This window comes from Pelmatolapia mariae, linkage group LG20 (assembly GCF_036321145.2).
Source record: "Pelmatolapia mariae isolate MD_Pm_ZW linkage group LG20, Pm_UMD_F_2, whole genome shotgun sequence".
Classification (NCBI taxonomy): Eukaryota; Metazoa; Chordata; class Actinopteri; order Cichliformes; family Cichlidae; genus Pelmatolapia; species Pelmatolapia mariae.
Genome location: NC_086244.1, coordinates 19,888,315 through 19,913,322, shown reverse-complemented (window position 1 = coordinate 19,913,322; position 25,008 = coordinate 19,888,315). Strand labels below are relative to the sequence as shown.

Below are 25,008 nucleotides of genomic sequence, written 5' to 3'. Positions count from 1 at the left end.
AAACAGATGTTCATCTTAAATCCAGAGAGCAAACTTTCTTCATGAAAATCATCTATCGCACGTATGTGGTCACACAGGAATGAAAGAACATGCTAAAGGTTTTGTAAATGAAGGCGATGGGCAGTGTAAAGATTGATGACAACCCAAATTAAATTCAAACCTTAACTGCTTGCTGGTCCTCTTGTGCTTCTTCAACAGCAGGACTTTGTGTCAAGCCTTCAGGAACGCTAAGCTCAGGGTCTGGCTGAGGGTGAGACTCAGACTGGCTTTGTTTCTTTATAGTGCAAGGCGGGCAGACGTACTCTTGCATACTCTGACGGCCTTGCGTCTCACTGACACCGACGCATTCACCGTGGAACCACTCCTGGCAGCTGTCACAGCAGATCATAAACCTTTAAAAAGCAGTGAATAGACAATAGGAAGTGAAAATGGTACACAGCTGAACTATGCAAATCGTCCGAAAGAACAGCTCAGCCTAAGAAATCCAGTTACTACATATAAACATGTACCTCTTATCTTGTTTCTGTCTGCAGATGCAGAACAGAGCATTTGAGTCATATCCTTCATTGTGTGATATGCTTGAAAACTCTTCTGTATTTTTAGCATCTTTCTTCTCCTCCTCCTCCAGCACTTCATCAAACTGACCGGGAGTTAGCTCAGGAATCTGATCAAAGTCACTGTCTATGATCATGCAGTCTGAGTTTGATTGCTGAGCAGGACTTAGAGCTGTATCAAAGAGAGCAGCCGAACCCTCTTTTTCAGGAGGACTTTGTGGATCAGTTTCTTTTTCCACTTCTTGTAAATGCTGTTGCTCAGCTAAACTAACCAGCACCACATCATCATCACTGTCCTTATCATCTGCAATGGTTGACTGAAACTCCACAGCCCTCCCCTTTCCTCTACCCCTCCCTCTACCTTTGCCCCTACCTCTTCCTCTACCTCTCCCCTTTCCTCTGGCCTTTCCCTTTCCTCCTTTCCCTCCTCTAGCTTTCGAGTCTTCCTGTCTGCTATTAGAAGCCAGCTGTTCCTTAATCTGTAGCAAAGTCATTTCATCACTATCCTCTTCGTGACTTGAGATTAAAACCACATCATGGATCTCTTCTCCCTCTGCACTGCCAGAAGCAACTGGCTGTGCAATCTCCATGTCATCAATGTTATCAGCCATCTCAGTTTCATCTATAGCCTGTGGATTAGGAGACTCAATGGCTTCAGTGGCTTCTAAAATGTCAGGAACCGCCAGTTCATCTGACATTGTTAGTGACAGGCCCTCACTGCCCCCAAGCAGTGTGAAGGCAGTGTGGAAAGCAGACCCAAAATCCTGCCATAAGCTGGGATCAAGGCTGCCTCCTGCAGAAGTTTCTGAACCAGTTTTGCTATTCTCAGAGACAGGTGAGGATGGGGCAGACCACTGAAGTTCATCAATAACACTCCTTGCTGTACGAGTAGCCTTCTGGGTGGTGGGGGTCTCTGTAGCGGTCTGGGCTGCTGTTTGGTTGGTCCGACGATTTCTGCCTCGTCGAACAATTGGAGGACTGTAGGTTAGGTCTCCAACCTCCTCCATGAACTCCCTTCTTGCAATGGTTGTTCGTCGAAACCCCCAAGACTTTCTAACCTGTGACAAGGTCGGCCTAACACTTGACTCGGCCTCTTCTGAGGGCATCTGCTGTTCGTCTGCAGATAAACAGAAAGAAATTGATTTAACAAAAAAAAGAAGCAACACCCACTTTTCACCTTTAGGCAACTGGCAGGCTGATTGTACCTGAATTATTATTATCATCAGCAACAGTGCTGTTGTCCATCATGTCCATGCTGACATTTAAAGGAAGCCACGCTGTTCAAACCTACAAGATCCTTTTAGTTAGTGTCTGTAAACTATGTTCACAATTCACTAAGTTAAACAAGAAATAAAACAGAAAACACGTACCTGTGCAAACTGTATGCAGACAGCTGCAAACACCAAATGTGTTTAGGGTGTGTAAAGAGTCATCCCAATGTTTCTTGCTGTGAACCTGTAAAAATCATGGATGGAGAAAAAACCCAAACCAATCTACATTAGAGACAGGTGATTTAAAAAAATATGCAAAAACAGTTTAGTTAAAAAGCTCAATTCCATTTGTTGCTTTGCAATGAAACAGCACTGCAATAAACTCCACATCACAGAGCTTATTCATTAGCACCACAGACAGTTTCAACACTGAGGATTTAAAAGCTTCATGGAAGGAGGATTTCTGATAGCCTGTATTAACTTTAGCTCCTGACCAGATAATGGGCCTCTTTGACATGAACTCCTACTCAATACTCTGATTGCATCTTAATTTATGAAAGTGAGCAATGGAAGCCTTACAAAGTCTCACCATGCAATGTTCATGTATAATTTTTAACACAAGTCTAAACCTCATGCAGTTGCCTTAAAAGATAGGCAGGCACAAGATTGTGTTTATGCATCCATCTCCTTGAACTTCATGTACCTTGATTTGGAGCAACAACATGTGGGGAAAACCACTCTTCACCAATATTTGTTCACCTTGTAGTAACATTACAATGCATGACATGTTGCTTAAACACAAATACTGTTTTGATGTGTATACACACTTCCAAGCTCACTTGCACAGTGGTCTCCATGGCTGTTGTGGGTATATCTGAACAAACCATGAGGGTCACCAATTTATGAATTGAAAAATGTTAAAGTCGTGTAAAAGCTTTCCCATGACTCAGTAAAAGACCTAATAGCGTATATAACTACCTTTAGTTGTATTTAGTGGAAGTAATTTTCTGTATGACTTTATCAGTTTCTCACATCATTGTGGACAAACTTTGGACCTCTCTTCTTTACAATGTTTCAGTTCACTCAGGTTTACAGGCATTCTTTAATGTACTGATCTCCTAAAGAACCGCCACAGCATTTCAGTCAAGCTGAGGTCTGGATTTTGACTGGGCCATTGCAACACCATGTTTCTGTATTTCTTTTAACCATTCTGTTGTAGGTTTGCTGGTGTGTTTGGGGTCCTTGTCCTGTTGCATGACCCAATGTCAGCCAACCTTTTGCTGACAAACAGAAGGCCTCAATTTTGAGTCCAAGTACTGTGGTATATAGAAGAGTTCATGGTTGACTCAATGACTGCAAGGTCCCCAGGTCCTATGGCTGCAAAACAACCCCAAATCATCATCCCTCCACTGCTGTGATTCACAGTGGGTATGAGGAATTTGTGCTTACATGTCAGCATAGTCTTGGAGTTTGTTCTAATGCAATTTTGTAAACCTAAGCTATGCTGCCATGACTTTTATAAAGAAAAGAGACTTTCTCTTGGCAACCCTTCCAAATAAGTCATACTTAAGTCATTTCTAATTGTACTGTTATGAACATTTAACATATTGAGGCCTTTAGAGTGTGAGATGTAGCTCTCATTTTTTTGTTTGTTTTTTTCTTCGGGCATTGCATTGCTTGAGCATTTCTTGATGTATGCTCAAATCATCCAGAAAGAAAGAAAGAAATGCTGACATTCAAAGGAAGCCACGCTGTTCAAACCCAGAAGAAATCCCAAACAGTTGTAGCGTTTTCAGTGGAAGATACGTTTCATCGGTCATCCAAGTGACTTCTTCAGTCTCAGCCTGAAGAAGTCACATGAGTGAAGAAATGTTTTTCACATCCAGATGAACAGAATCAACATTTAGGATTTCTTTGAGCACTGACCTTAAAGTGATTTTGCATGGACATCCACTTCTGGTACTGTGTTAACATGATAATGATCAGTTAATCAAGTGTATGTTTTTTAGCACCACCTGGCTTCTCCTTACCCTCTTAATTTTTATGAAAACATTAAGGGAGTACTTCGTTTTTCACAGGACTGTATAGAGTCCGCTTTGTTTTTCACATGACTGCATTCCATGCCTGAAATGAGCATTTGTTCATTGTACACTTAGTTACATGGATCTCTCCAACATCAGACACTTTCAAAACCCCTTTGAAAACCCTTTTTTTCCCTTTGGCTTTTAAACCAGACTGAGTTACTTTTTTATCTGTCCTGCTTTTTCACTTTGTGTTTTCTTTTTTCAATCTCTTACCCATATCCCATAACCACATCATTTTCTGGAACTTTGGTCAGCAAGTGTTTTTAAAATGTGCTTAGAAATAAATCTGACTTCACAACTTACAGTCAGCCAATCAAATCAACCTATATTTTAACTGTGAAACAACTGGATTTGATTTTTTAACAATGCCAACATTGGGCTTAATCCATCTGACGCGCAAAGATGTCAGTACATTTACTCAAGCACCGTACAAGTGCTTTCTTTGCACTGCATTTAAGTGTTTTCCACTTCTGAATTGGGTGTATGTGGAAAATGTACATGAAATAATGATATTTTACAATTCAGCTTAAATACAATTTGTAGCAAAATCTGTACTTTTTGCTCAAGTAGATTTGTTGGAAGGTTACAGATACCTTTAAGCTAAGATAAGGTAAGATTAAACCACATAACACACAATCATGTTAACAATATCTTTGAATCATTTTCGGAGTTTTAAATAGAAACAAACTGCATATTAATAACTATAATTTAATAAACTGTAGGATACAGTTATAAAAAGAGGGGTGAAATGTTGTTTAATGTGTATAATTTATCACCTTACCCTTTGTACTTTTGAGGGTTTAACTTGTATTAAGTCTTCCCATACTGCCACAGTAAAGGAAAAGATGTTTGCACTTTTCACAGCACTGCACATCTGTAAACACGTGCTGTGTCCCTGTTTTGCTTCGTAGACAAATTACTTTGTTGAGTTTAAAATTCAGCTCGGCTGAAGTCTGCATTAACAGTTTATGAGATGCAACTCGCAGAGACGTTTATGGTGATGAAATTCACAGTTCATTTTCTCACTGTGGTTAATTTCTGAGCTCTACTTGCTGCTAATGTTACCCGGTGCAACAAGCTGCTGTGTTCACTGATGCTTCACATTGCAAAACTGGCCTGCTAGGAGCGATACGTTTATGCAAAAACTCCGCAAAGAGTGGCTGGGAAGTCCATAATGTTCCTGTACTCCAAATGAAACCACAGCACGTACTAATTTAACTGCCACACCTAATTCAGTTTAAAACCGCAAACGAAACGTCCTTGCCCTGAAACCCCTCAAATACTCACAAGTTATTCCATAAAGGTAAAAGAGAGGCGTCTTCTATGTGGTGGCGACGACATTGTTCTCTGCAGCTAGCGTAGCTAAAGCTAAACTTAAGCTTCTAAATCACCTGTTAATAAATACTCTACGCAGCAGCGCTACGTCTCATTAGCGATACCGACTACAGAATTAAATGCTGAACGCCCGTACACAAACACGGAAATCATACCTTCGATGTAATTTATATATTTTCCAGCTATGGTTTGAGTCGCTCGGCAACCTAGCTAGTACCCACAGCACAGCCTTCCATTTTCTGGACCTTGCTGCAACACTCTCGCGAGAAGTATTCGCATGGAGAGCGACGTGGTTTCTTCTTCGTCCGCCGTTCAATGGGTTTGAAGAGGATGTCCAACACTGAGGTCTACTGTGCTAAAATAAATAACGTCAAATATGTTTAGTGCTTTTGTTATTTTAGTTTTCCATTACGAGTTTTATGGGTTTTTTTTATCAGTTTGGTTTCTATTAATTTCTAAAGTGAATGTGTTTGAAATGTGTTTCGGGGGTTTTTTGTGTTGATTTTAGCATTTTTTTCAGCCTTGTCTCTAATTTTGTCACCAAAGGGCTCAACCACTGCTGTCCCTCTGATGTACTCATTCCTAATTTTGTTCACTCCCAGTGAATATCTTGGCATTTCTGCTCTGTCTCCTTATGTCAGTGCCACCCTCTTCAAACTATACTTCAAAGGACCCCCTCCACCTTGCCTGCATTCTCTTCACCTCTCTTGCGGCACTGTCCATTGCTTTGGATGATTGACCCTAGTTTGTCTGTGAAGGACACATTGGTGGACAGACATCTGGGACTCGCCACCAATTGTTCTTAGAACTGAAGAAGCTTCTCTGATGAGAGGTGAAAGGTCTTCAAGGAAATGCTTTTCTTTCCAAGCTCCTTAGATTGACCCCAGTTATTTATCTACTCCTTGCAGTTTCACTGTTGCAGAGTAATATGTAATATAATATTACTAACAAACAACTAATTGTGGAGAAAGTAGATTTAAAGTCATGCAGACTTCTCAATCCAAAGCCACCTCAAACTGGTTGTGCTGGTAAATGGGGCTGAACTAGGAATGAATAAAACAAATAATTCCCTGGTGCCCCCCCCGCCGCCAAAATCTTTCTCACATCACACTCAAAACAACTCATGCACCAAACTGACGATTTTTTATTTTTTTTTCTTCACGGATCCATTTATTTTATATACAATATGTAAACAAGAACGAGACACAAGCTCAAAACAGACATGCTCACAGGCAGTAATATCCAGCCAAAATGCAGTTTCTATTAATGTCTACCCAGTTCTTAGCAGCAGTCTGACCAGGATTTACTTTGGATATCTGGTCAAACTGGCTTTGCTTAGAGCTGACATTCATATAAAGTAATATACTTTTCAATAACTTTTTTTGTTTTGTTTTTTTTTTTTTTAAACACATAGAAATGTAATTCCAACAAACATACTATAAAAACATATAACACTATAAATATTGTTCAGGTATCTTCTTACAAAAACTTTGTACAGTTTAAATTTTTAGTTCATTTTCATAAATTGGATCTCTTTCTGTAGTCCTATACAACATAAAACTACAATACAAAACTGGTAGGAGACAAAAATGCTACCACTGACATGAAGAGGACATGGCTGAAACAATTTTTAAACTTGCATTGCTAAATTTAAAAAAAACAAAACAAAAAAACCCCAAACACCTTAGTTGGCATGAAGCGGTGGTTTATACCAAAGATAAAACTTGCATCAGTCAAAAGATCTCTGATGGCACCATGATAAATGTTGATGGCTGTTTCAAATGTTTTGTCTCACAATATGGAGAACAGTCGGCAAAATAAAACAACCCTGAAGGAGCAGCAATGGAAGTGATAAAGACAAAAGTATTATGTGGATTCATACAATCTTGCTCAGAGATGAGAAAGTGGTGAGAGAGCTGTAACATAACTACAGTATGAAAACATATTGACTCACATTTATTTCTCAAGACAGACAGCTTTCACAAGGTGAATCCACCTGAACGTAGATGAGGAAACTGAGAATGACATTTGAACCAAAAACTAGGTGTACATAAGGGAATGGGAAAAAGCGATTTGTCACAGAGGTGTGGGCCTTCCGGCACCACATCTGAACCAAAGAGTCCCACAGTGACCTCCCGAAATGTGCCCGTAGTGTAGCAGTTAGGTCACAGTAACACCAGCACTGTCCTTGCTTTTGTCCATATATGTGGGAGAGTTGCTTTTGTCCGATATTGATCCTGAGCCTGAAGGCACGGTCTGCGTGGCAGGAGAGTGGCCTGATGATTTGACTGACGGCTCTGGGTTGGGGTCTGCCTCCGGCTCCTGCTGCGACGCTGTGGCTGTTTATATTTTAAATAAATAATAATAATTTAAGAAGAGAATATATACAGGTTGTCTAAATCATCTTTGCACAGTTTGTTTCTTAAACCACTGGTTAGGTAAGAAGGGAAAAAATGTCTACAATTCTCATGAATGATGTAACGCATTTGTGTTTATAATTTCACATTTGCACTGTACCTTAGGGGGCTGAGCTACCAAATAAGAGTGGGGAAGAAAAAAGGACAAAATCGGAGACGATTTCATGTTGAATTTAAATCTAACATTAAATCTGACATCACATTAAAATTACCAAATAGGAATACAATGTAAGAATACAAAAGAAAAAGAATATCCCACAGAACCTGAAGAGCACTTACATTAACTAAACAAAAGACAAGACTGATGAGAAGTCTATTGTAATAAAGCTCCTAACTATTTCTACCCTGCTTCTTCTAACTAATTTCTTAATCTTGTGTCATTTATAGGTCTGTTTATTCAGTGGGCAACTTTATTCCTTCTAAAAAGTGTGATGCAGTGATTACATGACCAACGAATGACCGACTGACAGGTAAATATAGAAGGCGTCACCATAGTCACTTTTAGCTAAGTTTACTAATAGATAAACTCTTTAACATACACACATACACACACACACACATATTTATTTATTTTATTATTTTTTTTTTATTTATTGATTTTTTTAAATCCTCTTTTATCTCACAGGTATGTTTTGTCTTACCCGATTGTGTGCAGGACTTCATGTGCTCTGGCCAATGGGCTTGCTGGCAGGGGTAATCACAGTAACTGGTGTTCCAGCAGCAATAGAAGATGGCCTCCTTCCGACAGTTAGCACACCACTGTTTCTTTTTGGTCTCGTCCACCGCTTGCTGCTTTTCTAACTCCATTTGCTTTTTCACCTCAGCCACCAATCGTTCTCTTTCCTGCTCCAAACTCTGCCTCATCTCTGCCATTGTTAGTTCTGCATTTAAAAGACACCAAAACAAAAAACTTGAAACTTGTATACCATGTCGACACCTGTTTAAAATTTGATGGCGAGGAAAAGGCAGGTTGAAGATCAAATAAGCTCTGAGGAGTGACAGAGGTAAATGGGTATCTTACCCAGATTGTGCTTCATCTCTGACAACTCTTGCTGATGGAGCCACTGGAGCTTCTCGATCTCTATCCTTAACCGTCGAATCTGTGGTAAAAATACACTGTGATTATAAATACTGACGTATTATTACCACAGAAAGTGTTGCTTTGACTGACAATTTTTACTTCTGCAATCGTGTTTCCCGATGTGCTTTTGGAAAGATCATTGTAGATTTCAGTCATCGTCCCCTTTATTGTGTCCATAATCTGCAAAGTATTGGTAAAAATGTGACATTACTGTTGAAATACTCAGTTATAACCTTTGCAAACAAAGTTAATAGAGTAGAATTTTAATTTATATGAAAAGGCTCCAACTTACTTTGTTTGTGTATTTAGCTATATCTGCGGCTACATCAGCTGAGACTGTGGGGATCTGCAAGTCACCAGACATAAAAGAAGAGCTACCAGATGTGACTTGGGCAGATGTTGATGAGGATGCACTCAGAGGTGGGTCTTTTTGTTGCCCTGCAGAGGATGATGATGACAACAAAAAATTAAAGGGGAATTATAAAACTTCAAGTACACCTTTTATTTTGTTATGGTGACTAACGTGGAGATGACTAATTGTATTGGTGTATATACCCTTGGCTGCTTGTCTGGTCTGATAGCGAGTGCTTGAAGAAGAGTTCTGCTGTTGTGGGCTGCGCGTCTGCACAGCCGACTGCTCTCCATCCTGTTGCTGTTGCCTCTGCATCTTCTGCATATGCCACTTCTGAGAAGACGTTTGAAACTTTGTTGGATTCCAAACTACAGCCCGCTGCACAGCTTGAGCAGTCTCTTTAGGCAGTAGGGGACGCTGTTTCTTTACAGCTGTAGTCACTGGTGAAGAAGTGGAGACAGGAGAAGGTGTACTGGTGGATCCACTGGTGGTGGTCGTGGCACTGGGCTGAGCAGAAGCGGCAGAGGAAACGAGGTTGAGCGCCGATGTGACAGAAGGCTGCGACGAGTCTTTCATGCTGGCTGTAACATCACGTGCTGGTGCAACTGATGCAGCAGATGAAGCCAGTTTGCCTAAGCAGTGAAAAAAAGTCTCTTATGGGTGAGGCGTTCTGCATTTCAAAATTAGCCACATTAAACAGATTTAACATTTTATAGCATATATAAGATTATATTTATTTAGACTTTAGAAGACTGAAATTGATATTCAGCCTTTCTCCGATGATGATTTAAAACTAAAGATTATTAATTAGGACATGTAGAAATGCTTCAGCAAAGGTAGCACCTAATAACGCCCTTTGACAGACAGCAATTTACTCACGTTTCTATAAAAAGAAAAAGAATATGAAAAGAATCATTGCAGTCTTACTTTTAAAAATTTTTGTTACTTTATTACCCATAGAGCATTTCAAAGTATGATTGAGATCACTATGTAGACATAGAACCCAGTCACTTTGTTTCTTGTCTGAATGCATGGCATTTGAAAGCAAAGCTTCCTGATAATTACTGGACTATATTGTCCTCTCCATTTAGTAATGTTTCTCTGCCACTGACTGCCAAACAAAGCCACAGTTTTATATTTCCGCCCCCCCACCCTCCTGCTTGTCATTGTGGCCAGAACACTCAAACTTAACTTCCTCTGCCCACAGCCCTTCTTTCCAAAACAATTCCAGCTTATCCAGATGTTGTTTTGCAGACTTTAGAGGTCGACTTCTGTGATAATCGCAGCTAAAATTGCGACGATTCTTCAATGTAGACCCTGTTTGTGCATCAACTCAATCAATAAGCTCATGACTACCCTTACGTCACCTACACAGTCTTCCACCTAGCAGAGAAACACTGCATAGTTTAATCTGAAGGTTTTCATGGTCTTTCACATCATGCCTTAACTCGTGCAATTCCCCATACCTGACACTCTGATGTTTTGTATAACCCAAAAAAACCCCCCAAAAAAACAAAACAAAAAAAACAAAAAAACACCACAAGCCTCACCTTCCAGCTTGGCAACATTAGACTCTTTGGGAGTTTTGGCAGCGGAAGATCCCAGCTCTCTTTTCGCCCTCTTTGAGTCCCGACCTCCATGTTCATCCCCTAAGTCAATCACAAGCTCTCTTTCAGAATCAGAGTCCTGCTCAGCTGCTGATGTATTAGCAGCTGCTTTGACATCCTCTGGGGCTTTGGGTTTGTCAGCAAGGGGTTGAGACTGGGGTGTTCTGGGCTTGTCCTTGAGGTCTCTATCTGGGCCATTGCTACCCTGCTTCTCTTTGAGTGGGGGTTCCGGGGTGGCTTTATCCCCCGTTGCCACAGCTCCTTCCTTAGTCTCTCCATCAGTGCTTGCTTTAGACCTTTTTCTCTCCATTTTGTCCTTGTCCTCCTGAGCTGAACTTTTTGGCTTGTGTTCCTCATCACTGAGATACTCGCTGTCACTTGAATCTGATTTCTCAGAGTCCTCAGAGTCACTGTGATCCACATCTTTATACGCATCTTCAGATATCTCATCAATACCTATATTAAGAAATGGACATTGTGTTAATTTATTTCTGTCAGAAGCAAATAGAAAGAAATAATGAACCCTTTCTCTGGTAATAGCTTAATAAACCCTAGTCAGCAGCAGTCACACAGACTCATGACCCCCACTGATTAGAGAGTCAGAACTGCCGTGATGCATTTGTAAAATTGCCGAATTCAAATTAGTCTTGAGAAATAATCCACAACTTAAATTTCCTAGATTTGTTATTAATCATTACATTGGCAAGTTCAAATGACTTGTACAGTACAAGAATAGAGTTCTGCAGCAAGTCATGTCACAAACTGGTTTTGTATGTACCAAGCTGTGCCTTGCAGCTTTCAATAGTCTTGTCCAAGCTCCTGATGGGTCTCTTTGGAGTAGAAGGGGGCGCAGGGGCTCCTTGTTGTTGCTGCTGTTGTTGAACAGTCTCACTCAGCTCTTTGAGATCCATTTCAGCCTTGACTCGATCTGAAATGAACATGTAAATGTTTGTTTAATCACAAAATCATTAATTATTAAGTACTTTTTGATTATTAGCCTTTGTGAGAACATAAATGCAGTCTCTCTTTGCTTTTTGTTACTGACCCAGGTTGAGATTGAGGATGCCACCTGTCCCTGCAGTTCTCTCCTGCTTTGGCACCAGTCCAGGGTTAAAGGGCTTTGGACTACCTGACACGCTGCCTGCAGGACCCATCTTCCCTGAAACAGGAGATGCTGTAATAAAAAGATTTTTATTTTTTTTAAAGCAACAAAAAAATCCAACAAAACAAAACAAAAGAAAGAAAGAAAAAAAAGCTTATAATGGTGAATAAAATAAGTTAAAATCACATAAATAGAGTTAATACAACCAGAGTGGAGAAGACTTACCAGTACAGTCCATTGATTCCTCTCCAGTGCTGTAATGGAGTGCAGGATTTCTGTTGCCCTTTTCCACATCTTGCTCTCCATCAGACCCTGTGTGAACCGAAGAATTTGTACTCATGGGAGACCGAGGCATGTCTGTCATTGAGACCCGCCGATTCATACTACTGGGTGTGCTACTCTTGCTGAGGACCATCTTAGGAGAAGCGGTTATATCAAAGTTGAAGCGAAGTTTATCTGGTTTCTCTGTTTTCACTGTACCAGCACCGGGGTTGGAAGGGTCCACCAGCATTTGTAGCTGGTTGTTGGGGGTGTACGGAGTGCGGAAGGGTGCGTAGTTGAAGACTCCAAACTTCTTGCGAATGTTTTCCACATAGACCTCCATTTCTTGCATGGCACTATTGAAAATGCTCTTTGTTTTCTTTACAGAGAAAGGGATCTCTTTGGACATGAGGTAGCAGTTGTTGATGGGAACCCAGGCCCTGTGTGGAAATGCAACAACAGAACAAAATAATGTTTTAATACATTTAATATCCAGTGGAGATGCAGCGACTCGGGTCTTTTCTAAACCTCTAAAACAAGGAGAGTTTCCTCTATAGTGCCCAAAAGGTTCATTTCACCTGTCGTGCTGCCCGAAGAAGCGTGCATCTACTTGCCCATCCTTTTCACGAAGTGCTTTTGCTGGCCAGAATGGAAAGCCCTTCAGCTTAGCCCAAACCAGGGGGTGGGGTTGACTCTGTTGGATAGAGCAAAACAGTAAAATACTGTGCTTCACAAAGCTGATATCCAAGCTAAAACGTATAAAAAAATAATTAAAAAAAAAAAAAAGTCTGTTACTTTTATGGATTTAAATTAATGTAAAGACCTACACATGGCTCACAAAACCAGTTGTCCCTTTTTTGGCATGCGGACAGGTAGCACTCTGGACACACCTCAATCTCATTCATCTAAAAAAGAAAAAAAAAAAGTATTAAATGAAGATGATGCAAGTCCATAAATAAGACACATTTACAAAAATGTCACCAAGTAATTAAAGTTGCTTCACCTCATGTTCACAGATCCTGACAATGACTTTCGCAGTTGCTGTTAATTTGTGATTGCCTGGAACCGACGCACAAGCTTAATTTATATATTCTTACGACAGTAAAGGGAGTAATGACGTACATCAAAGTTGCCTACCTCCATTATAGATGATGCAGTTGTGCAAGATCCATTTCACATCAGCAAGAAAAGCTTCAGTACAGCCATACATCTTCTTCTTTACATTCTATAGTACAGTGAAAATAATAATATCAGCCAAGCAACTGCACTTTTGCCAGCATTTTATATGCATATTTACCTCATGTTTCATTCTAATTCTAGTTTTGTTTTTTTATTGTTAATACTTCTCCAGATAAAAAAAATCTATATACAAGTACCTTCTCTAAAGTACATAAGTCCATGGGGTGGAAGATGTACTCTGCATAATCTGGATGCTGTTCCAGAGATACAGGCTTCTGAAAGGGCTCAGTCTGCTCAGATTAGACAAACAGGAAATAAACACTCATGAATTACACTTTCCTCATGGATGTTTCCAGAATCTTTGGTTGAATCTGCAACACGCAACTGGGCATAGAAAGACTTGAAGAAACCCCTTACCCCAGGCTGTTTAATCTTTTGGAGTGCAAATTTGAGTAAATAGGAGAGCTGGTCTATTGTCAGCATTGTCATCGCCTTGCTCTGGGTTTCAATGCATTCAGCGACTGTAATTTTCTGCAACAAAATAATAATAAAAAAACAAGACAATAATTGGTAAAATAAAGAGATACTATTCATATCTAAAACTGCGTAAAGTTTAAATCACTTTTTTGTGATTCAGTTAGTGTATCCCAAATTGAAGAATTGTGTAACAAATACACGTAGAAGTGAATAAGTAGATCTAAACTTTAATCTTCTAATGTCGTCTCTTATGCTCACAGAAGCATAAGCCATGAGTTTGAAAGGTAGTTTCTGCTGTTCATGGCACACAGTTCCACAATTACTTGTGTACACCCACATAAATGCACATGACTACAGCAAGATACCTCACACTCTGGACAGAACCAGTCGCCCTCGGGCTCAGCTGGTAGTTTGAGGCACTTGGCGTGGTACACCCTGGGGCAGAGCTCACAGCAGAGCACCTGGCCCTCGCGGTGGCACAGCCAGCAGTAGAAGTCGTTCCTGCCGTCCTGCGGTACAACATCAACAGGGTCTGTGGTGAGTGCTGGCTGCTTCATATAGTAAAAGGGACCATGTCTTAGCTCTGACTGAAATGCAGGCAAGAGAAACAAGGGGGCAGGTTTCAAAAAACACGCAGGAACACAAAAAGGTGCAGTGCAACAGAAACAAGCTGGGATAAGCAGGGTAAGCAGCATAGAAGGTAATAAAGACAATCAATCCAACACAAAATTGTTTTAAGAAAATCAGTTAATAGTTTGAACATCTAGTCATGTGATGGCTTCAAATGAAATCAATACTAACCAAACAGGTTCTACAGCGCAAGCTGAGACATGGCTCACCTTAAACCTAAAGAGTAAACATTACATGATGTGGCTCTCTGGTAAATGCCTAAATGGTATCTTAGTGTTAACATGTTACTACATAAATACAAGTTGATAGATGGCTCAGAAGAGTCTTTCTTAGCCTTAGTCTTGGCATTCAATCTGAGTGGTGTTAAAATCCAGCTGCTACTTATTTGACCTTTCCCAGAGAGCCAAAGCATGTATTCCAACAGTGTCACGAAGACATAACTATGCTCACGTCATATACCTGTCAAATGATACAACAGGGGCTAAATTAGCTTTCAATATCATGTAAGATCAACACAGGACTAAAAGGAATCACACAACACTACATTATCCACCAAGCAAACAATAAAAACCATATCCATCTAGGGTATTTGGTACTAAATGTCAACTTTAATGACCATTGGCGACTGATGTTACATTAAAGGACTTGTTTCCAAAATAATAAATTCATGTGAATTGTGGCAGCTCAAAAGACAGCTCACATTCCTGTATGGTGGGTCTACTTTAAAAAATGGCCAGTATTCAAGAGATTATGATCAAAATCAGTGTGTTCTCACAGGCAGTATATGGCATTTAGATTAGACTATTGCTGGGTTCTGTATACCTTGAAAGTCAAAGCTGGTCAAAAAAGTCAAAGCTCACTACCATTCCAGTAAAGTTGGAAAAACAAGGAAAACAGGTTTTGTTTTGCTTGTTAGGAAGGCATAGCCATTTATGCATCAAGTAAACAATGCTTGATTTTTGCAGTTTAAAAATAAATAGAGCCCGAATAAATAGTGCTGCTTTACCTTATTTGGTGAATCACAAATACAAAACAGTGGCAGTATGAATAGTTTAAAAAAAAAAAACTCTGAAATTTTACTACGGTTTACATTCACTGCTGTCACCTTGGATTGTTAAGTCACTGTTGGTGGGGCTGCTCTGACTTTCCGAGCTGGAAAACCAACTTGAGTTGTCTATTTGACAATTCTGACTTCGGACTATAGCACCAGTACATCTGGTAACATATTCTTGTTGAATACCCTCAGATACCCCCTCCCCCTAGTTCAAATCCTTTGATGATGGACAAGGAGGTCTCGGTCTCACCCTTCATGTTCAAAACCAACAACTGGCTAAAGCCTGGAATTTACACAGACAGCTGAAGACCTGAAAGCCAAGTAGTCAATCCTGTTATACATCTTTAACATCCACTTGGAGTGTGCTGCCTGGGAAGCATATGTACTTGGTGCTTTGTAACGCAAGTACACGGACATCTGCATCAATCCTCCCACTAACTGTCTGATGATGAAATTCACGTCGCTAGGACTCGAACAGACCCTAGCAGACTTCCAGAAGTGGAAGGTATAATCTGCTGCCAACTGTATGCAGTGGGGGGAAAATAAATATATTTCCCCCCCCCAATATATATGATTTTAACTGTGTAAGATCTTTTTTCTATGTTGTACACATTAATTGTGGTAACATGAGGCAAAAAAATAAATAAATAACACTAAACGCTTCCCATTCAAGACCCTGAAAATACACTTTATTATGGCTGTGTTTATACAGCGGTTAGATTGACCATAAATATATCTGATTTCTGATGTGGTCAGATAGCACATCATATGAAATGGTTCTTTTCAGGCACAACCCTGGCCTTAACATTCTATGGAAGTATATGGCCCATTATTGAAATTGGATAAAGAAATAGCCTTTGAGAACACACCTGATTTCAAAATGAACTTGCACTTACAAGAGCCCTTACCTGGTCTTTGTTGTTACAATTCATGGCCCCTGGCTTCTTCTTCTTCTTAAGAGGGCTGGGGGAGGTGTCTGAGGGAGAGTGCCCATTGGAGGAATGGGTGGGACTCGACACCTTTCGTTTCTGTGGTGCCACTGATCTTTCTGCTGACCCTGGTGGATCAGGGACTGAATACATAAAGATAATCGTGTCATCACACAATAGGAGTCAAGCTTGTAATGTTCAGTGTATTTACAGCCAACACATTACATAAGCTTAAGAAAAATAATTACCAAAAAGAGGAAAAGAGGACAAAAAAAACAAACAAAAACAAAACAAAACTATAAAACTATGATACATCACTGTCATCGACCCACACGTCTTCCCTTGAGAAACCGAGGGAGGAACAGTATTTTGAAGTTATTAATTTTCAAGCGAGCAGTACAATAGATTCAGTGTTCAGCACTATTATTTTTTAACCATCTAATATTCCATCTAACACAGCAATCACAGTAGTCTGAAAAGCAGTTACTGAAGACAACACTTATACACGTCAAATTACTATTTCATCATAATAAATGGCTAGAGGGCTTCCTCGGAACTAACTACACCCCGTGTAGATTCAGCAGGCAGACTGTCAGGAAAAATGGATCATCTTTGCAATCCTAAGAGACCAGCAAAACGTATTAAGACTCTTCTCCTCAAAACATACAGTAAATAACCTCTACCTTCTCTGTAACTGAGCTGTGTTGGATGCTTGGCTCCTAATGTGAGGTCCTCGGCCTTAGAGACTTACCTTTGGATCGCACAGATGCATCCATTCCCTCTACCACATCAGACTCTGTCTTTATCTCCTCCTCAGCCAGACTGCAGAGCACCGAACAGGAGCACACAGAAACACAGAAAGAGAGGCAAACACAAAGTCAGAAAGGGTGTTCAGAAACCACATCAGCATAGCAGTAAACAAGTGGAACACCACCTAAGGCACCCGGGTCCCAGAGGATCTGTCAACAGGGACTCTGCTGATTTCCATTGTTGTTGTTTTCATTTGATTTTACAACATCTCCCACTTTGTTTCATGAAATTAAAATACTTTCCATATTATCATCTACAATGGAGTCTGCAAATGTTCTTTATGATCCAAGAGAAAGGATGATAAATATCACCATGGTAACGCTGATCTCCGCTAAGCACAAGCTGAGATTTGCAACAACACGTAGGGCCATTTAGCTGTAATTACCCTGCACCTCTGTCCTTACATTGCAGTCATAGCATTTTAGTCCAACTAGGTCACAATAGTCACACAGTGCTTTCTTTGACATACAGTGTATAGAGCTGTAGATCTGCAGCAACAAAAAAAGAAAAGAAAAGAAAAATGAAAAATCCACAGAGAGTTGGCAAATAACAGCACCTCTCAAGCCCCTTCAGTAACAACAGAATACCCCTGAAGGATTTGGGCCCATTGTTAGATACCAGTAGCAAGAGATACATCTAATAAACTTCAAAAGCTCATCTGACAACACATTTCTGGTCTAGATCTTAATTATGGTCACATTAAATCTTCTGTCATTTCTGGCACTATTTTATGTCTTTGTTTATAAAGTGGCAAACATTTTTTTAAATAAATAAATAAATCCAAAACCTAAAAATGCAACACACATACTGTATGTAGCACTGGAAACGACTGATTTCCCTTTGCTCTTGCGTAGCATCCCACTTCCTCTGAGACAAAAAAAAAAGAAAAAAAAAGAAAAAAGAAGAAGACAGGAATAAAGGGGGTCTGGCAATAAATGAAGGTCTTTGAGTGTTTGGCTCCTCCTTTGTGAGAGCCACAGAGGGCCTAGTTCCAAGGATGTAGCCTTTATTGAAAAGCCTAGAGAAGAAAACCCACCCACAGACCCCTGACAGGTCACACACTTGACCAGATCATAGCTTTGGCTATAGCTCTGGTTTCCCGCTAGGATGAGTGGTTTTCGGGGTAGAACTCAAAGGTCAACCACATTTGTGGGATAATCTTTTTTTTCAGTTCTGAAACTAAAGGAATGCTCTGCATGTCCCCTCCTCCATCCTTAAAGAGACATTCCATAAAAAAGCTAAAACAAATGTCAGTTCACTGAGAGGCAAGGAGGTTCAAAATGCAAATCCTACGAGTTTGATCAATAAAACAAAAGCGATTACATATGATCATAATGGCTAGTAAACCTATGCTTGTAACGTCTTGATGCACGCTCAGTCATCCAAGTAAGGAAATCCAAAAAAGTTGATTCTGTTCGTCTGGATGTTACGCTTACTCATAAACGTTTGCTCATAACACCAAGTAAACCACGATGTATCGACAACAAAGGGGTTTAAGATTAAAGTTTGTCGCTGTGGCAAAAGAAAATACACTGTGGCTCACAATCACCAGCAGTTCCTAAAAACATTCAAGTCAATGTGACAGTCACCGATGGTTTATCTGAAACTCGAGAGAATACAAGCCTAGCTTGCATTGTCTGAAAAAGTGACAAACATGGGTTGAGCAGAGTTTCTCATGGCATACGGGTATCTAATATCATCTAGCCTGCAGTTTCAAATGCACATACACAGCCTCAGTCACACACACCCCAACCCCTCTGGGGCCTTCCTGTTCCGGACTGAGTGAACAAATGAGGCCCACATGAAAATAAGAAACCGTTAGCCAGTTCACTCTGCTACGTGTGCCACAGCCCTATAAAAGAACATTCGCCATCACCAAGCAGCCCTGAGCTGCCAAATAACCCTATAATACACATTCTCAACACCAATGGCAAGACATTTATGCAACTACAAAGAAAACAGGATTAGCAGAAGTTAAAAGGAAAAAGAAAAAAGTATGAAGATCCAAAGTGCATTCTCAGATTAGGAGCTATGATCCATCAAATAAGAAGAGTTAAACAAATAAATCCTTAGCAGGTTCTGAGATATATTCCATAATAGTCAGGTGCAAGAAAACACAGTATTCCCACTCAGTAAGTACTGAAGTACCTGACGGACAAAAAGGAAACAACACTGAATCAATGTCTTTAGATTCCACTCCTGTGAGAGACGAGCAGGGTTCTCTCGTCACAGAAAATGGAGGCCACAGCTTGCTCCCCTCCCCCCTCTCCCCCATCCCCCACTCCAAGGCTGAGACTCGGGCACTGGCACATCCATGCAGGAGGACCAGAGAGATCTGTGGAGATTACAGTCCAACATTACGAAAAAACATGGTCTATGTCGGGGCAAAGCCTCACGGCCAATGACAGAGACAGAGGCGAAACACAGGGAGGGAGACACAGGAAAATCCAGCAAAGTCAGAAGCTCTCATCTGTGTGTGTTGGGTTTTTTTTTTTTTTTGTTCCCTGTATTCGATCTTGGCTTCCCTCCTTCTGTGTGAATACTGCTGTCATGGAATAATTAGATTTCATTTTTAAGAAACACAAAACACCACTCTAAAACCACAGTCAGGTCCTGGCAAAGCTGTATGGAAAAGCTTCTCTACATGTAAAAACAATAAACAATTTTCACACATTAAACAGATAAATATCTGGCTCCGTCTGGAAATCCAGAAATGCAACTGAATGCGAACACCATACTGCACTCATTATATTGCATCATATTAGAGATGCCACTGAAAACATCTGCGAAAAAGAAAAGGTATCCTACACAGTCTGCTACACAAAACCCTAGAGAGATTATTTGATTTAGCAATACGACAAGAAACAACCGGCTTTCATGAGAGCAACAAACACATGCAGACAACTGAAGAAATGAATAGGATTAGCTTTTGCTTTTCCTGGGAAATAAAAGCATTTCATTAAACAATGACTTTAAGTAAATTAAGGTGCCTGATCTAGCACAACTCCCAGCACTTAATCAGTATACTGCTAGTATACACAGCGTATTCTGTACGAAAGAACAAAAAATGACCTGGATCTTATAAAAGGCTGTAAAGGGTGAATCAAAGATGGCTGTGGAATTTTCCAGAAGGCCTTGCTCTCCCTGCTGCTCTCCCTCGGATTGTCAATCTTTAACCTCAACTGCAGCTGCAATTGGCTGGAGGGCCAACAGGGTGGAACTTTATTGGTCGGCTGTGTTATGCCACACAGATCACAGTATGCAGGCTCCCCTCTTCCTCTTAAAAAGCGTTTTTGCTGCAATGCAGAGATTTCCCTCTGCCTCAGACGATTTATTTTCCTTCGGTTCTGTTTGGTAATTTGTGATTATGACAGCATAAAACCAGGGGGCTTTTTTGTCCTCTAATGTTTTAAAAAAAGCCTTGTGGCTGTCATGCACAACTCAGTGTCTGTGCTATTCAACCTCTGTCACCCTCTCTATAGCCTGCAATGCTACAGAAAGAGGCCCAGAGCTTTGCCCCACATATATCCATCTAAAATTTAATAATTACACATTTTAACATAAATTTTCAATCAGGCATTGTGGCGTAGTAAAGGTTTTGGTTTTGGTTTCACAGATAGCAATCTTTTAAACTACGAGTAATTTCCTGATTATAACCTTGCTCTCTTCTGAATGTTGCCTACATGAAAAAAAATGCCTTGCGTCAGGCCACAAGAAAAAGAAATCATTCTTTGTTTCCCCGGCACAGCTGAGACTGCTAAAATGGTGCAACATGACAAAACACAATGTACCGACTATGATGTGGACAGCATGACAGGTTATTTGAAGGAACAATCCTTCTTAACGACACTTTTAGCAGCTGTTCAAATGCACTTGATACTTATGTAAAGCATTCTGGTTGACTCTGTTTGAAATGTGCTATTCACATTAAACTGATTTGACTTGAAACATTCAAAAATATGTCTGTCTTATGTTACTTCCATGAGTAGTGTGTTATATTTGCTTATGCCGTCTGATCTGTGAGGACAGCAGCACAAAATGGCTACTGCCTGGCTGAGAGCGTAGGAAGCAGTTTCACAACAGCACTGTGGAATCGCAGAAGCCAGGGGCAATAAACTCCAGGCCTATGAGTGTAAATAGAGGCAACCAGTTTATAAAGATTACACTGGAAAAACTGGAAGGGGATTACCCTGTCACAAAGTGTTTGTTTGTAATGTGGCCTCTGATTAGTATGGACTGTAGAAAACCCAGTCTTAGTGCAGCTTTCCTAAATGTGTGTACACTGTGCTACAGTTTTCATATTCTAGATATTTTTCACATATGTATACATAAAAATGTTACAGTGACGTGATGCCCTGCGCACTCTGCCCTCCTAGCATGCACATCTGTTGCCCTTTGCATGTAGTCCCCATCCTGACATGACACAAGAAAACACCACAGAGCCAATCCACTTAGAAACAGTACATAATACACCCTTTCCTTCACTGCCCATCCCCCATTCTTCCTCTGCCATTCTAAAAAACACAAACACTCCCACAACAGAAAGGAGATGTGTGTGCCATTTTTAAATCCAACTCTCTTTTGCATTCTAAAAAAATAAAAGGATTTTTCATGGTCCACTCTGCCTCCTGTATGGCAGGCTGGTTGTCTGGGGCACTCATGTGACCCTGAGACATAGAGAGAGAACAAGGGTGAGAGTCGTTAGCCAACCCCCACCCTCCCACCCTCAGCACTGTGGAGCACAGAGGCCTTACGAGGCCTCCAATCCACCCCAGCTCCTCCTCCTCCTGCACACTAAACTGACTTTAAGGTGTGCGCATTCATCATTAGAAACCAACAGTCAGCACAACACGAAGAAGGAAGCCATGTTGTTATCAGAAGTCTGAGATAAAAAAGACAGAGCTTACCTCTGTGGATGCATGGCTGCCTGACACACTGTTATGTCAACACTTATAAAACATGGAGGACACTCTCAGCCCTCAGTCGGGGAAGGCTCCGCTCTTCAGGCAAGGCGATCAGGCCCCGGTGATGTTAGCCAGATCCTGACTGGTCGCTTTCCTCACGAGCAAGATGCAAGGCCGCGCCTGATTGGCCGAAATGTTTCCTGAGTAATTATCTTTGTTCAGTGCAGGCAGGGGCAGCACTGTGAGAGTCAGAGACAGGGGAAGAAAAATAAGCACAGAGCTAGGTCTTAAAACCACAAAATATTGTGATTACTGCGAGTATTTCTGACATACAAACCCATGTAACAATGCTTTGTAGCTTCCAACAGCAGAATCAGGAAACAACCGTCTTAGTTGAAGGTTTTAGAAGCAGAAACGGCAGCATGTAGTGTTGAGAGCAGGACACCATGGCTTCTCTGCACAAGCTTCCATTTTTTATGTGGAAAGGGCCTTTGTATAAACTCCTCCCTCTTGGCTTATTCCAAAGAAAAGAGAGGCTAAAGCTGTTCATCTATTCGGACATTTGAGCCATCAAAAAACAGAACAACATAAGAAATTATATAAGAAATGATATACTTGTATTTAATCCTAAAGAAGCTAACCCTTACTTTTTATTATGTATATATGAATAATGACCAGTTAAACAAACCATATGCAAAAATACTGTGTACGAGTGATTACCTGATAAGCTTGATCAGTTACCAGATGTGGTCCCGTGTGACTTTCAGCAGACCCAACTATGACCAGATAAAGAGTAAAATATATAGATTATTAGGCAATACAATATAACAATTCATTCTGAGGAACACATGCACATTCCTTTTTGCTTTATCTCATTTGTTGAGTCTGCTCTTGAGTCATTTGTAAGGCTTTAATTTGATGTGATGAAAAATCTATTTTTATATACTTCTATGTAGAATTGAAAGGAGTATTTGAATACTAGAAAAATGTGTTCAATGCATAGGGCTTCATTAAATTAAACATAAAATATGTCCTGATATATAAATATTGCCATACGTTGCTTATCAGTATCACAAGCAATAAAAATTACACCTCAATGATCTTTGTTGAACTTCCTTTAACCACTTTGGGGGCTTTTTTCAGCACCTTTTTTTCTCCTCCAAGCAAGGCTAATTTACATTTCAAACATTGGAAAATAGGGTGATGAATTTGAAAAGAAAACCAAGACTTGCACAAACTATGGCCCAGTAATTTTTGATTAGTTATACAGCAGAGCAGACTCGCGGCGGATCAACTTTTCTCTGATTTCCGTGTAAGCACAATGGAGGTCTGTGTTCTTGCGATTTGGGGAAGTGAAAAGAAGAAGAAGAAAAAAACACTTCCGCCCAACGTGGGGCTCGAACCCACGACCCTGAGATTAAGAGTCTCATGCTCTACCGACTGAGCTAGCCGGGCGCTGATGACAAACATCGCCTTTTAGAAATTTTACCCAAATTACATAAAAAGAACTGAGTGAAACATATTTTGTGTACACACGTTGTACTCGAACGGCTACGTGCAGTTCTCTCCGGTCTGTCTCATACTGCCCTCTGGTGCCGTGATGCAAGGAGATAAAATGAACGTGGAATTCTGTTTAAATTGTTGGGAAGTTAGCTAACAACAGTCTAAACACGTTAGTGTTAAACACACAGCTCCTGGATGTGAACAAAAAACGAATAGAATTGTGTATATACAGGGACTTGCTTCTTTAGACGGATAACACCGCCGATAAAAACTAAATTAAAAAATAAAAATCGATGAAGTTTAAAATTAATTGTCGACGGTTAGCTGTCACAAATGTAAGCGACCATGTGTTAACATGTTTGCTAACCTCTGACACAAAATTATCCCTCTGAAATTAGAAGATATTATATTATAATTACAAACAATATATTCTTAACATTAAATATAGAATCAAAAGACTTACTACCTGGCAAGTGACTTTACCTCTAGTTGACCTTTTTTAGATTATACCATCGTTGACCAAATTTAACTTCCGGTCCCTCCGACAATTTCTATTTAAAACTTAAAATGATTTAAGCTTGATTTAAATAAGAAATGTATTTAAAATATATTTGTCCTCACCACACCATTACTCTTTTATATAGTGGATTATTTACTTGATAAATCATCTTATTCATATAATATTATAACATATCATCACCATATTAAAGCGTTTTACATTTACATATCCTCAACTACAGTTTGAAAAGAGGACTTTATTTATTTATTTATTTTTTAAATAACTGTAATTTAAACAATATTCATAATGTAAATTTACTGGTGTTTACATAAAATAGTGGACACCAAACAGTAAGTGCAATTATAGGACACAATTTAGGTCAGAATATAGGAAATGTGCCTGCTGTATCTGTGACTAGCAGTCATTTGAAGGTGTACAGAGGTTTTAACTCAGCAGATTGTTTCATATGTTAAAGATGCAAATGCAGAATGAGATGCTTTTGACTTGGGGTCCCACAGCAATTTGGATTTCTTTAAATATAATGTTAGGCACATAACAATAAAAAAAAATCCCCCTGTGACTCTGAGTTCCAAGCATGATTAAGACAGAGTTGAATGCTTGAAAGAGATTGAATATAATCGATTGTATATGATTACATGACTCAAAAGTAAGTATTCAGCTCCGTTTGAAACTGCAAACACATATTGAGAGAGTAGGATGACATGGTATGCATCCCTATTGAAACTCGAAGATGATAGCTTTAACACTTACTGCAAAACAAAAGTGTACAAAAATCATCACAAACCATAAAGCACACTGTCGCTTCCACTTATGCCCTCAAGAATTTAGAAATATGCATTTAATCCCTATCCTGCATCATTTGTACCTATTTATTTTTGTCAGATAACCTCACAACGTGCCCCACACAATGACTGTGTGAAAGTTTTCTGCAACCATTTGTCAAATTGTCCACAGAAACATATTCTTTGGCCTACTTTGACTTAAAAAAAAATCTGGTC

The 25,008-nt window shown here is 40.0% G+C and overlaps 2 protein-coding genes and 1 non-coding gene across 9 annotated transcripts in view; all 3 read right to left on the bottom strand.

The window, feature by feature from the left end:
- LOC134619232 (uncharacterized) overlaps positions 1-5,440 on the bottom strand; it is a 32,159-nt gene extending 26,719 nt beyond the window's left edge. Inside the window, exons 1-5 of the mRNA XM_063465003.1 lie at positions 5,340-5,440; positions 1,925-2,009; positions 1,760-1,841; positions 510-1,671; positions 161-392 (exon numbers count right to left, since the gene is read on the bottom strand). Of these exons, the coding sequence (XP_063321073.1) occupies positions 161-392; positions 510-1,671; positions 1,760-1,808 (1,443 nt within the window). The 5' untranslated portion in view covers positions 1,809-1,841; positions 1,925-2,009; positions 5,340-5,440. The remainder of the gene's footprint in view (positions 1-160; positions 393-509; positions 1,672-1,759; positions 1,842-1,924; positions 2,010-5,339) is intronic.
- An 875-nt stretch (positions 5,441-6,315) lies between these two features.
- LOC134618097 (MYND-type zinc finger-containing chromatin reader ZMYND8-like) lies at positions 6,316-22,446 on the bottom strand. Of its 7 annotated transcripts, none has more exons than XM_063463359.1 (21): positions 22,325-22,446; positions 21,991-22,226; positions 17,025-17,095; positions 16,253-16,416; positions 14,026-14,247; positions 13,601-13,714; positions 13,381-13,473; positions 13,142-13,229; positions 13,008-13,063; positions 12,832-12,909; positions 12,583-12,698; positions 11,969-12,444; positions 11,687-11,815; positions 11,420-11,569; positions 10,585-11,097; positions 9,238-9,666; positions 8,975-9,120; positions 8,773-8,862; positions 8,623-8,701; positions 8,243-8,482; positions 6,316-7,523 (listed from the first exon to the last, which is right to left on the bottom strand). In XM_063463359.1, exons 2-21 carry the CDS (start codon positions 22,002-22,004, stop codon positions 7,345-7,347), a joined length of 3,447 nt encoding a protein of 1,148 aa, XP_063319429.1. In that variant the 5' UTR covers positions 22,005-22,226; positions 22,325-22,446; the 3' UTR covers positions 6,316-7,344. The 7 variants fall into 7 exon arrangements, with proteins under 7 accessions (XP_063319429.1, XP_063319431.1, XP_063319436.1 ...); XM_063463361.1 differs by having other exon boundaries at positions 8,782-8,862; XM_063463366.1 differs by having other exon boundaries at positions 14,026-14,169.
- A 923-nt stretch (positions 22,447-23,369) lies between these two features.
- On the bottom strand, positions 23,370-23,442 carry trnak-cuu (transfer RNA lysine (anticodon CUU)). Its single transcript has one exon. It is a non-coding gene; the product is annotated as a tRNA-Lys (tRNA).
- Between the last annotated feature and the right edge of the window lie 1,566 nt (positions 23,443-25,008).